General features: G+C 34.9%; 2 protein-coding genes across 2 annotated transcripts; one reads left to right on the top strand and one right to left on the bottom strand.

Annotated features, from left to right (window-relative positions):
* The first annotated feature begins 263 nt into the window (after positions 1-263).
* Positions 264-5291, top strand: LOC107773618 (putative pentatricopeptide repeat-containing protein At3g08820). The gene has a single exon (XM_016593018.2). The coding sequence runs from the start codon at positions 343-345 to the stop codon at positions 2401-2403; it is 2061 nt and encodes a 686-aa protein (XP_016448504.1). The 5' UTR covers positions 264-342; the 3' UTR covers positions 2404-5291.
* Positions 4623-5093, bottom strand: LOC107772640 (glucosamine 6-phosphate N-acetyltransferase). Its single transcript, XM_016592129.2, has one exon. The coding sequence runs from the start codon at positions 5091-5093 to the stop codon at positions 4623-4625; it is 471 nt and encodes a 156-aa protein (XP_016447615.1).
* Positions 5292-12933: the final 7642 nt, after the last annotated feature.

The raw sequence follows: 12933 nt of genomic DNA, 5'->3' as shown, positions 1-12933 counted from the left end.
AAAACCGGGATTCAAACTCCTTACGATGTATCAAATCTATTCTAACAAAACCTACTCAAAAGAAAGCAAACATTTAACCTTTTTTTGCTACAAATAATTAATTGGCTAATATTGGTAATATTTGGCTAATATTAGTAATATTTTGTGAATTGACCAATTTTTGTAATAAACTACTTATAAATGGACATTGCTGGTAATTTCCCAAACCAAAATGCTCACTTTCAACAAATTTAAAGGATCAAAGTTGCTAAACAGTACTATATTTAAGGGACTAATTTAAAAACCACTTAAAATTTGTTTAGTTATCAAAACCAGATAAATTAAGGTAGCAGTTGCCGAGCTATGAACCCAACATCCTCAGCTGCTCCTAAAGCTCTGTTAGAGCTAAAAACAGCTTTATTTCATGGCTTTAAATCATTCAATCAGCTTAAACACATTCATGCACGCCTTATTCGTACAGGCTTTGAACAAAACAACTATCTCTTAAACTTACTATTAAAATACATTTTAAACAATTTCAACAACCCTAATTATGCTAAACTTGTTTTTAACCAAACTCAAGAACCCAACATTTTTTTATACAACACTATGATTCGTGGGTTGGTCTCAAATGACTGTTTTCACCAATCTGTTGAGTTTTTTAAATTAATGAGAAAAGATGGTTTTTTGCCTAATAATTTTACTTTCCCATTTTTGTTAAAGTCTTGTGCTAGGTTAGTGGATTTTGAACTTGGTGTTAAGGCTCATACACTTGTGGTTAAAGGAGGGTTTGATTGTGATGTGTTTGTGAAGACTGGTTTGGTTTGTTTTTATGCCAGGTGTGGGTTTCTTGATGATGCACACAATGTGTTTGATGATATTCCTGAGAAGAATGTTGTTTCTTGGACCGCGATAATGACGGGGTACATTGATTTTGGGAAGTTTAGGGAAGCGATTGAGTTGTTTCGGAGGTCATTGGAGATGGGTTTGAGTCCTGATAGTTTTACGCTTGTTCGCGTGCTGTCGGCCTGTAGTTGTGTAGGGGATGTTAGTTCCGGTGAGTGGATACATAGGTATGCGGCGGAGATGGGTATGGGAAGGAATGTGTTTGTTAATACTGCTTTGGTTGACATGTACGCTAAATGTGGGAACTTGGCGAGAGCTCGCGAGGTTTTTGATGAGATGGTAGAGAAGGATGTTGTTTCTTGGAGTGCTATGATTCAGGGTTACGCGGCGAACGGGCTTCCGAAAGAGGCTTTGGAGCTGTTTCACAAGATGCAGGGAGAGAACCTTAGGCCAGATTGTTATTCAATGGTTGGGGTACTTTCTGCGTCTGCAAAGTTAGGAGCGTTAGAAGTTGGCGAATCTGCCACTAGGTTGATGGAGATGGATGAGTTTTTCTCTAATGCTGTTTTAGGTACAGCACTAATTGATATGTATGCTAAATGTGGGCGAATGTTTTCAGCTTGGGAAATATTCAAGCAAGTGAAGGTGAAGGACAGAGTAATCTGGAACGCTGTTATATCGGGTCTTGCTATGCATGGTCATGTGAAATCTGCCTTTTGTTGTTTTGGTCAAGTAGAGAAACATGGTATGAAACCTGATGGAAACACATTCATGGGTCTCCTTTGTGCTTGTACTCATGCTGGCCTTGTCGACGATGGTCGGAAATATTTTCGTAGCATGACTCACTTGTACTCTTTGGAACGAAATATTGAACATTATGGTTGCATGGTTGATCTTTTAGGCCGAGCCGGTTTGCTAGATGAAGCTCATTCGTTGATAGAAAGTATGCCAATGAAGGCTAATGCCATTATTTGGGGAGCGCTATTAAGTGGTTGCCGGTTACATCGTGATACCAAGTTGGCTGAACATGTACTAAAGCAGTTGATTGAATTGGAACCATGGAACTCAGGAAACTATGTTCTTTTATCAAATATCTATGCATCTAACAATAAATGGGATGATTCGGAGAAAATCAGGTCCACTATGAATGAGAGAAGAATGCAGAAGATTCCTGCATATAGTTGGATAGAGATTGATGGAATTGTTCACGAATTTCTTGTTGGAGATACATATCATCCAATATCAGATAAGATATACGATAAACTCAGTGAACTGAGCAAGGAGTTAAGAGAGGCGGGCTATGTTCCAAAAACGGAATATGTTCTATTTGACATTGAAGAGGAGGAGAAGGAACACTTTGTTGGCTGTCACAGTGAGAAGCTTGCGCTTGCATTTGGCTTACTAAGTACTAAAGCTAGTGATGTTATCAGAATAATTAAAAATCTTCGTATCTGTGGTGATTGTCATACATTCTTCAAGCTAATCTCAAAGATAACAGAGAGAGAAATTATCTTGCGGGATAATAACCGTTTCCATTGTTTTACTAAAGGATCATGCTCATGTGGAGATTACTGGTAAGACTTCAGTTGGTAACATGATGTGCTAACTTTCTATCGAGCAAGTAATCGAGAAGAGAAAGAATATTGGAGAGGGAGGGAAAATAGAGGTCAAATACTGTCGTACTTTTATGCCGATCAGGGAAACCCATACAAAAAGCACAAGAGACAGACCTAAGATTTCTCTGTCAACAAAGAGTACAATCAACTAAATAAGAGGAGCAATGCTGTGCAGAAGCTCACTGTTCTTTGAGGCGAGGGTCTATCGGAAACAGTTTCTCTACCTTCACAAGGTAGGGGTAAGGTCTGCGTACGCATTACCCTCCTTAGACCCCACATGTGGGATTACATTGGGTTTGTTGGTATTGCTGTAATGCTGTGCAAAAGCGAAAATACTGTGATCGAACAATATATGGTGTTGATCAATTGGATTAAAATGAGTTCCACAATTTGCAGTTCCTCGTGGAGATATTGGGCTATCTCATTGGAAGCCTTTATACAAATGCCTGGGCTTGTTGCAAGCTTTAAATCAGTAGCTATATGGGATGGTGTCATAGAAAAGACGGGGAGAGCTGGCCAACTGGAAAAGACAATACTTGTATCAGTTGCAGAGAAAGAAACAACCGAATTTTTTAGAGCAAAAGGCAGTATGTAATGACCTTGAAACACAGTTGTATTTTTTGCTAATCTTTTGGGGCAACATGGCTGATGTTAATGATACAGAAAAAGAAAAGATTAGTGTAGTTAGGTAAAAAAAAAATTAAATAGGTATATATACTACATATTGAATTTTCTTAATTTACTCGAGTGTTTAATTTTTATATTTTGACATCCCTTAGTAAAAATTCTGGCTCCGCCATGGACTCTAGCCCATTGAGTGCTCTCAGTCTGTTAAACGAATGTCTGCAGCAGAAAAAGTCGTCTCTGTGCGCAGAAGTCACTGACGTGCTTAAAAGAATGTTCTTTTTATGAACCGAAAAATTCCTGAGGACCAATTGCACAAGGCTAATTATTGGACTCGTCCCTCTATTCTTTTCCCTTTTAATATCAGACTTTGTCTGCGACAGAGTTCGAACCCGTGATGTGCGCTTAACCCACACATCATAATGTTGATAATAGCATTATCTGGATTGAGTTAGGCTTAATTGTCTCCTTTAGCAACGGTTTTACTTGTATATTCATGGTTAACTTTGTTTTTCAGATCCTGGTATCTCTAGTAAATAGAAAAAAATTCCAAATATGACATCGATCAGCTAGTTGTCTATGCATTGAGAAAGCATATGTGCAAAAAATCTGTATTTGAACTAGTAAATTGATAACCGTGGCAGAACATATTTGTAATGTGCTGAGATTGAGCTATGATCTTCTTACTTAAGTACTAAAAACATTAAAGGTCGAACCATCACGTTTAAATCCTGAATTCCCACGAAAAACAAATTCAGTTCACATTTTTAAGGATGTTTAGAGTAACCAACCCCCAAGTAATAGGCCATACAACAAAATAGTAGCTAGCTGCTGTTACTCAAACTGTATGCTTTTGGTGAATGATGACGATCAAACTATTCAAACCAATTATCTTTATGATAAACTCATTACAAGAAACAAGGAATAACAAAATCCCAACAAAAAAAAATGCTACGTGATATTTTCCAATATACCTAAGTTTTGGGGGTAAAGTTACCTGATACTTGTGCGGATAGAAGGTAGCAACTACCCGATGAAACAATCTGATGTGCGCGAAATTTGGCACAAAAAAAAAAAGGAAACAGGGAACAAAAATCTTACAAGATTAATGTCAAAAAGGCAACTAACACAAATATTCATCAAACAAAATACTCAAACATGTGAATCTCTTTTTAATAAACTGAGGAACAACAATCGTCCAAGATTAATGCCAAAAATCACAGTAAACCAACTAACGGTAGCGGCGGAGCTACAAGTCTAGCTACGGATTCGATAGAACCTCTATATTATTCATTCTGTCATGGATTTCAGAACTCATATACTTAAAATCCCGATTCCGCCACTAATATAAATATTCATCAAACAAAATACTTAACCATGTAAATCTCTTTTGAATAAACTCATTACAAGAAACAAAACGAGGACTAACAATCTTCCAAGATTACAAGTCTAGCTACAAGTTCGACAGAACCCAGTAGCTCTATATCACCTATCCTGTTTTAGATACCAAAACCCATATACTCAAAATCCTGACTCCGCGGCCAACACAAACATTCATCAAACAAAATACTTAACCATTTGAATCTCTTTTTTCTTGAAACCACATTTCTCATAAAAAGCTCTATTCCCTTCCGTACAATCAAGTATTACCTTATAACACCCCATAGAATAAGCATGATTAGCAAGATACTCAACAATTTTTTTACCTAATTGCATGCCACGTGTACTTGAATCAACAACAACATCCTCAATATGACCAGCTTTTCCACAATTTCTTACGAATTTTTTCTCAATAAATACACTTCCTGTTGCAACAATTTTTCCTGATTTAACATCTTCAATCACACAAATAATATGTTCATCTCCATATTTTGTAATCTCTTCGAATCTTTCCTTGAATTTTTCGTCTGTTACAGAATCACAAACAGTCAATTGTTTTAATAATTCAATGAAACCTTTTTCTTTGTCTGAGATCTCCAATTTGCGGATATGGAATGTGTCTCCTTCAGTAGAATTATTGCTCTGCATTTTTGCCTTAAAAAAATAACTAATTAAGAAACTTGTAAATGAAATTTATAAATCAAGATCTCTTATTAATTGAGACTGTATATCAAAAGAAATTAAGAAAATAATAAAAACCGTAGGAAGAAGGAATTGGTCTTACACTCTTACTTGAGAGAGAGTTGGTGAGAGAAGGGAGAAAGAGAAGAGATCGATTGGAGCATATTTACCAACTGCTTTTTGTGTACATTTTTCAGATTTATCGTTACAAAGTGGGCTTGTGATCCGAAACGCAGAAGGTCCAAGCCATGTAAAAATAGCACGGGTTAGCCAGTTTTCGAACTAATAGTTCAAAAGTAGCCAGTGTTTGCAAAGTTATTGAAAAATAGTCATTATTTTGCTGCAACACGGATCGGTCCAGCATAATATACTGGAGATTGATGCACTTATGTATGAACTTCCTGCATATTATGCTGAAGCAGTATATTATACAGGAACTCCAATATATTATGCTGGAACTCCAGCATAACTCCAGTATATTATGCTGGAATATTTTCCGGATTTTGAACAGTGTTTTCGTTCAGATTTATCTTTACATGAAAAGTGGCTAAATTTCGATTACTTTTCAAACAATGACTATTTTTCAATTAACACTCGTGAATATGTGACTATTTTTTAATTTCTTCTCCAACCCTTCTGTCCAAATGGACCCCCAGTGATGATTTTTCTTTTATTTTAAGAAAAAAATTAATTAAATTTTTTCTGACATCTGGGGAAAGGGAGGGGTGAGGGGGTGGGGGGGAGGCTACTTTGTTCTTTTTCATTTGTTTGCATACAATTACACCAAGTTATCCACACTACTGGCTTTAAAAAAGGAGTATGTGACAATGGTCTATTTAGTAAGAGTGTGATGGCAACAGTTTAGCCAGAAGCACTATGTACAACACTATTTGTGGTGCAAATCAAGTAGCTAAGAGTACATATTGATGAGATGTTTCACCTTATTTTGTACTTTTAATGTCAACCACAGATGCACATTATATATCTGGCGTTTCAAATAATCATATGCAAAAGATGATAACAATCCCAAACAAGAAGGTGGGAAGAATGACAGTGACTAGAGTTCGTAATTAAGAATTTATGCATTGATTACTATAATAACTAACAAAACTCAGTATAATCTCACAAGTGGAATATAAAGAGGGTAACACAATCTTATCCTTACCCTATGAAGGTAAAAATATTATTTTCGATATACCCTCAACAGCTGAGGGGAAGCATAGTCACATCACTTAGCATGAAAAGAAAACAGTAACAAGAATAGACAACAAGAATTAATAAATTATGCACTGATTAATTAATAGACAACAACAATACCATATGGTGCAATAGCTTCAGCAAGAGAAAGAGCTGTAATAATCTTGACTCTCTGGCACTCATCAGTAAGACCATGTTCAATAACTTCAACCAAAGATCTCAAACATGATAACCAATGAAAATAGCGATTTGCTAAACAATCTTAATACCTGTTTGACGAGCTTGCCAAGACTTGTTACTATGACAAGCTTCTTTCAGGAATGTCAACAAAGCAGGTATACCAAAAGCAGACGCTACGATGCTAAAAAGCTCGAGCAGTTTCGTTCGACATATTCCTCAAGGGGGTGAATATCAGGACGCATGACATCAATCATAGTGTAACAACCCGAAATTCTCACCTTCGGGACCGTGATGACGCCTAACATTTCACTTGCTAGGCAAGCCAACGTTACAATAATCTTAACCATTTTTTTTACAAATTAATTTGGGTAGCTGAATCCGAGCAAGTCTATGGTACGCCGCTGGTACCAACTCCAAAATTTACACAAGTGTAGAGCGTAGTGTGAGTACAACCGACCTCATGTACTCTATAAGTGCCGAGCCTAACCTCGACGAAGTAGTGACGAGGCTAAGGCAGGTCGTTTACATTAACATGTAATAATAATAATAATAATAATAATAATAATAATAATAATAATAATAATAATAATAATAATAATAATAAGAATAATAATAATAACAATAATAATAATAATAATAATAATAATAATAATAATAATAATAATAATAATAATAATAATAATAATAATAATAATAAAGACAAGTAAATCATAGCAATAATCGAAATCATTTCGACAGTCACAATCAATTATTTCTTTTCTAATTCCGTTGCGACGTGCAACCCGTTCCAACAATATAATTCTTCAATAAATTTCCGTTGCAGCGTGCAACCCGCTCCAACTATATAAACTTAAAATATAATCTGTTGCGGCGTGCAACCCGATCCCCCAATATATTCATTTTCATTTCCGTTGCGGCGTGCAACCTGCTCCAACAATATAAATTAATAACTCTTAAATGTAATAAAAAAAAAATACTCCAGTAAATACCACATTAGATAAGAACTTATTAGGTAACAAAGAATACAATGATTATAATTTATTTAGGTTAACAAGAAATGACAAGTAGCAATTGTGAAAAATGAGGGAGAAGATAGGTAATTCAATACTTAATATGCTAAATGTCAAGTGGCAATTGAGACACATAAATCAAATAATCACGTAACAATTATTGCATGAATTCAAGAATTAATATTTGACTGGGAATATGAGAGAAACAATCAATATAATAATTAACTCATGATAAAGAAAATAGTTTATGATTTCCAAATAATTATGCAAACAATCATTTTGACGACGTATAGGCACTCGTCACCTTGCATATACATTGTTACACATGAAATTCACGTAACAAATAATTCAAGGGTTCTATTCCCTTAAGTCAAGGTTAACTACGACACTTACCTCGCTTCGCAACCAAATTCAAGATTCCAATAAACCTTTGCCTCGCGAATTAGTGTCCAAAAGTTTCAAATCTAGTCACAAACAATTCAATATACTCAACACGGATCGTAGGAATTAATTACATATAAAATTACTAATTTTCCGAATTAAAATCTAAAATTCATCTAAAAGTTTTATAGTGGGGCCCACATCTCGAATCTCAAAAAAAAACTCACGAAATCCGAACATCCGTTCCGAGACGAGTCCAACCATATAAAAATTATTAAATTACGATGTCAAATGGACCTTCAAATCTTAAATTTCGCTTTAAATTTCGCTTTTGGAAAGTTTTACAAAAATTTCAATTTTCTTCCATCTAAATATGAAATACATGATGAATATAGACATGGATTTATGAAATATAATCACTATATGAAAAAAAAAATACTTACCCAGTTCGAAATCATGAAAACTCCTTTGAAATCGCTCCTAGGCCAAGCTCTAAGGGAGGATTTGTGAAAAATGGGAAAAATCCCGGTTTTGGTCTGTTTTAATCATTGGGTGTTAGACCTTCTTCGCGTTCGTGTAATGCAGCATCCTAAGTGGCCTTCGTGTTCGTGAGTACTCTAACGCGTTCGCAAAGGCTGCTCCCCCTAGCCTTTGCGTTCGCGTAGAAGAAACCATGATCCCCTTCCCAGGTCCATAAAGCATCGCATTCGTGAGTAGGGTCGCATTCGTGAGTAGCTGGTCGCGTTCGTGAAGGGTAAGGCCCCTTATTGCTCCGCGTTCACGACCCAGCTGTCGTGTTCGCGATTAAGAAAATTCCACTGTCCCAAACTCCACTTTGCGTTCGCGAAGCACACGACACCAGAACCAGCAGAAGTCCTAAAACCAGATTTATTTTTCAAAGAACTAAGGTCTGTAGGCTATCCGAAACTCACCCGAGCCCTCGTGGCTCCAAACAAAATATGTACATAAGTACAAAAACAACCTCATACGAACTCGCTCGCGCGATCAAAACACCAATTTAATGCCTAGAACTACGAATCGGACACCAAATCAAATGAATTTTTTAATGAAATTCTACAATTTCTATTTTAACAACCTGATGTCCGGATCACGTCAAACCAACTTTGTTTCTCACCAAATTTGGCAGACAGGTCATAAATATAGTAACAGACCTATATCGGGTTCAGGAACTAAAATACGAACCCGATATCAACATAGTCAAAGATTGATCAATTCTTTAAAGTCATTAAACCTTTAAATTTTAAAATTTTGACAACAAGCAATAACTCGAGCTAGGGACCTACGAATTTAATTTCGGGCATACGACCAAGTCCCAAATCACGATACGGTCCCACAGGGACGTCAAAATACGTATCGAGATCCGTTTGCTCAAAATGTTGACCGAAATCAATTCAAATAGATTTTTAAGGTAAAATTTCATATTTTATCAATTTTTAATATATAAGCCTTTCAGAAAAATACCCGGACTGTACACACAAATCGACAAAGGCCTAAAGAAACTATTGAAGGTTTCGAAATACAGAATTAAGATTTAAAACTCTCATGACTTGTCAGGTTATCTCGCCAAACCAACTACCTTGCTAAGATGAGATGTAATTTCCTTTCCATCAACGCGAGCATAATCATCATATTCATCAGTGAGCAGAGGTGAAATGACCATAAGAATCTTGCGCATATAAGGGCGAGCCAATTTATCTAATTTGTAGAGACCTTTTCAATAACCTTTACCAGTAAGTGTCTTTTTTGGTTATTTTGTGTTGGTGTTGTTCTGATTTTCTTACCATATTTCATATTTCTATCAATTAAGGATCATTTCGTCTTATTCAGCAGCATCCACAATGTAGTCATAGAGGGCTGGGTGTCTTATTTAGGGGAAAAACTTTACGGGACAAGTGTTAGTGTGTCACTTATGTTCGTGGGTCTGTTCTCTCGATATTTTGTACTCTCTTTTATAATGGATTGTTCATCTCCGCCGTGGACGTAAGTCAATTAACCGAACTACGTTAAATCTTTGTCTCTTTTCGTATATTTCTCTTTGTTATCTAATTTATCGTCGTTCAAGGTTTGCTTTACTATCTTCCGCATGACACCTGATTATTTCGGTCCTAACAAATACTAGTAATCCTCAGGCTTCATAAATGCCAAACCACCTGGCATTTTCAAACTAGAGATCGAATAAACGGGGCACAAAGCTTATTTATTCACTTATAAACTCTTGAATCTCTTTATGTCTTAGCACCTTCTATTTATAATACTATAAAACCAAATTTGATTATACTAGAAAACTTATTCCAATATGGTTTAGATAAAGAAAATCCAACTAGACATGGATTAAATAAAGAAAAAATGTATAAGTACCCTCTGACTTATATTCGGATTCCCAATTACACATTCTACCTTTGCGGGAGGTTTATTACCCCCTAAAGGCCTAAACTATTTTAAAATAGAATTATTTACGCCCTTAAAGCTTACGTGACAGAAGTGAGAAGCAAGAAAAAATAATTTTTCAATTTTTTTTTTTTTTTTTTGCTTTTTTACATTTTTAATGAGAAATATAATTTCGTACTTTTTCCTTTTTCTTTGTTTTTTCCTTCTTCTCCTGCACTTAGCCATTCCCATCAATAACATACAGCACTCGCCGACGACTTTTATGGCATTCTTCTTTAATTATTTTGGTTAGTCTTCTTTCTATTTCTCTCCGTCTCAAACACACAAATCACACTTTCATTAAAAAAAAATATATACATATGTGAAGCAAACCACTCAAATCTGGAAATATCCATCACCGGAATTTTTTTTTCTGTCAGAAAAAATAGAGTTTTTGAAATTTTAAACTGGAAGAAGCCTTTTCTTACCCAGCAGACACACATATACTCACATAATTCACTATCACTCGCCTTTTAATCATAAGAGCCACCATTTTATGCCCCCACAATTATCGGTGATAGAAACCATCCAAAACGCCATCACCACAATAGCCAAAGGCCTCAAGTCTAGCTTAGCAACCAAAAAAAAAAAAAAAATCAGGGGCCAAAATTTAGATAATGGGGTGAAACTTTGTTGTTTAGTTTGGTGGTGACGAGAGTAAATGAAAAAGAGAAAAGAGAATGAAAAAAATAAGAGAAAAGAAAAATAATTTTTTAATAAAATATACACTTGTATGGGGTGTGTAGTTCACCTCCCAGCTGAAATCTGATTGTAGTATTTCAAGGGTGGATTTATTCTATTTTAAAATAGTTTAGGGGGTAATAAAACCCCCCACAAAGGTAAAGTGTGTAATTGAGAATCCGGCTATACGTCAGGGGGTACTTAGGCATTTTTCCTTAAATAAACTAGTAAATACTAAATCCTAGACAATTTAGGAATACTAATTAATCTTGGTTTGAAGCAATACTAAATTCTATATATGTATCTGTGGCCGATCCTAATTGTTACTAACTCAGTACGTTCACCTTGATAGACTTTCTATATATGCTCAAATAATTAATATTTTCAGAACTAAAGACGTCTTATTTGACTAAAATCACCTCAAGTATCTGTGGCCGATTCTAATTGTTAGTAAAAAACTTAGTTGACATTTACGGTTATAAAGATTTCATCATATTATCCTCAGGCAATATATACGTACATGGGGAAAAAAAAGAGAACATTTGATCATTCTGTCCTATAATTTAAAACCTTTTCATTTATAAGAGTGATTTTTTTAAAAGTATTATGCCATTATTATAAAATAAAAATATAATTTATAATACTTTTTATGTAATTTTTAAATACTCTATTTATATTTTATTTTCATAATATGATTAACATATGTCCAATTTGAATTCGGAAAAGATCAAAAGTGAACACCAATTAGTAAGGGATTAAAATTTTGAGACAAGTATAGGAGTGACTTCTTGAGAGGTTAGTTATTTTTTACCGATCTTCTATGAGAAGATCGTCCATAAAACTAAAAAAAACATTCGAAATGAGCCATAAATCGATTTCCTCATCGAATCGAATATTATTAGTTAAACAAGCTCTTTTTTCTCTCTCTATCTAATTTCTTAAAAAAAAGAGTTGTACAAATTAACAAAAACACATAGCAATCAAAGGAAAGTAGGATGTCAATATATATCCGAGGGAAAGAATTTCTTTTAACTAAACATTTTTCTTAGCAAACCTCTGTCGTTGTCGGCAAGCGATTCAATTGAAATTCATGTACTAATTGATTTGGTCCCTACTTGTTGCCAAGGAGGGACAATGTTGCCTACTATTAAACACACACAATAAACATTGCATATCCAATTCAAGAATCACGAATACCAAAGATTGGTGCAAAAATACTCTCAATTGGCCATAAACTTATACCAACAACAACATCCTCAGTCCCACTAGCAGAGTCCGGTCGGAAATATAGTATATACACAGACCTTACCCCTATTCTGAAAGGACAGAGATGCTATAAACATATACCACCAAGCAAAAATGGTCGACATTCCTCTACTTTTAATCATAAATCTTAAATTTGTTAAGAATGAAGTACTTTTTTTTTTTATAGGGAGCGCTTTATTTCTCTAAGTAGGCCTACTTGGTGCGAATTCAAATAAGTAAAACGAGGAAATTTCATATACGAGATATTGAAAGGAAAAAAACCAATAAAGGAGGCTTCATCAATATTATGTATGACTGGGGGTAGCAAAATGGTTAAAAGAAAATAATTATTCATCCATATTATCCATTAAAAAATAGGCTGGATAGTAAATTTTCTAAAAATGGGTCAAATATAGATAAGAATCATATTATCCACTTAGAAAATGGATAACCAATGGATTTAACTTTAATATTTGTAAAGGCTCAAATTGGGGGTTCCTCGAGTTTGGGAGATTAAGAATTTCTCCCAAAAGTAATCAAATTCAAGAAGTCATGGATAATATGTATATCTATATTATCCGCTGGTTAACCCATTTTTTATCCGAATTAAATATGGGTCAGATTGAATAATTTATCCGTTTTTACATTATCCGTTTTCAATCCGC

This window comes from Nicotiana tabacum, chromosome 10 (genome assembly GCF_000715075.1).
Source record: "Nicotiana tabacum cultivar K326 chromosome 10, ASM71507v2, whole genome shotgun sequence".
Taxonomy (NCBI): domain Eukaryota; kingdom Viridiplantae; phylum Streptophyta; class Magnoliopsida; order Solanales; family Solanaceae; genus Nicotiana; species Nicotiana tabacum.
Note: the sequence above shows the minus strand (reverse complement) of the source record. Positions and strands in the feature narration are given on the sequence as shown.

Excerpts from the sequence above, each read along its gene's own strand:
- LOC107773618 (XM_016593018.2), top strand. The coding sequence starts at position 343 with ATGAACCCAACATCCTCAGCTGCTCCTAAAGCTCTGTTAGAGCTAAAA.
- LOC107772640 (XM_016592129.2), bottom strand. The coding sequence starts at position 5,093 with ATGCAGAGCAATAATTCTACTGAAGGAGACACATTCCATATCCGCAAA.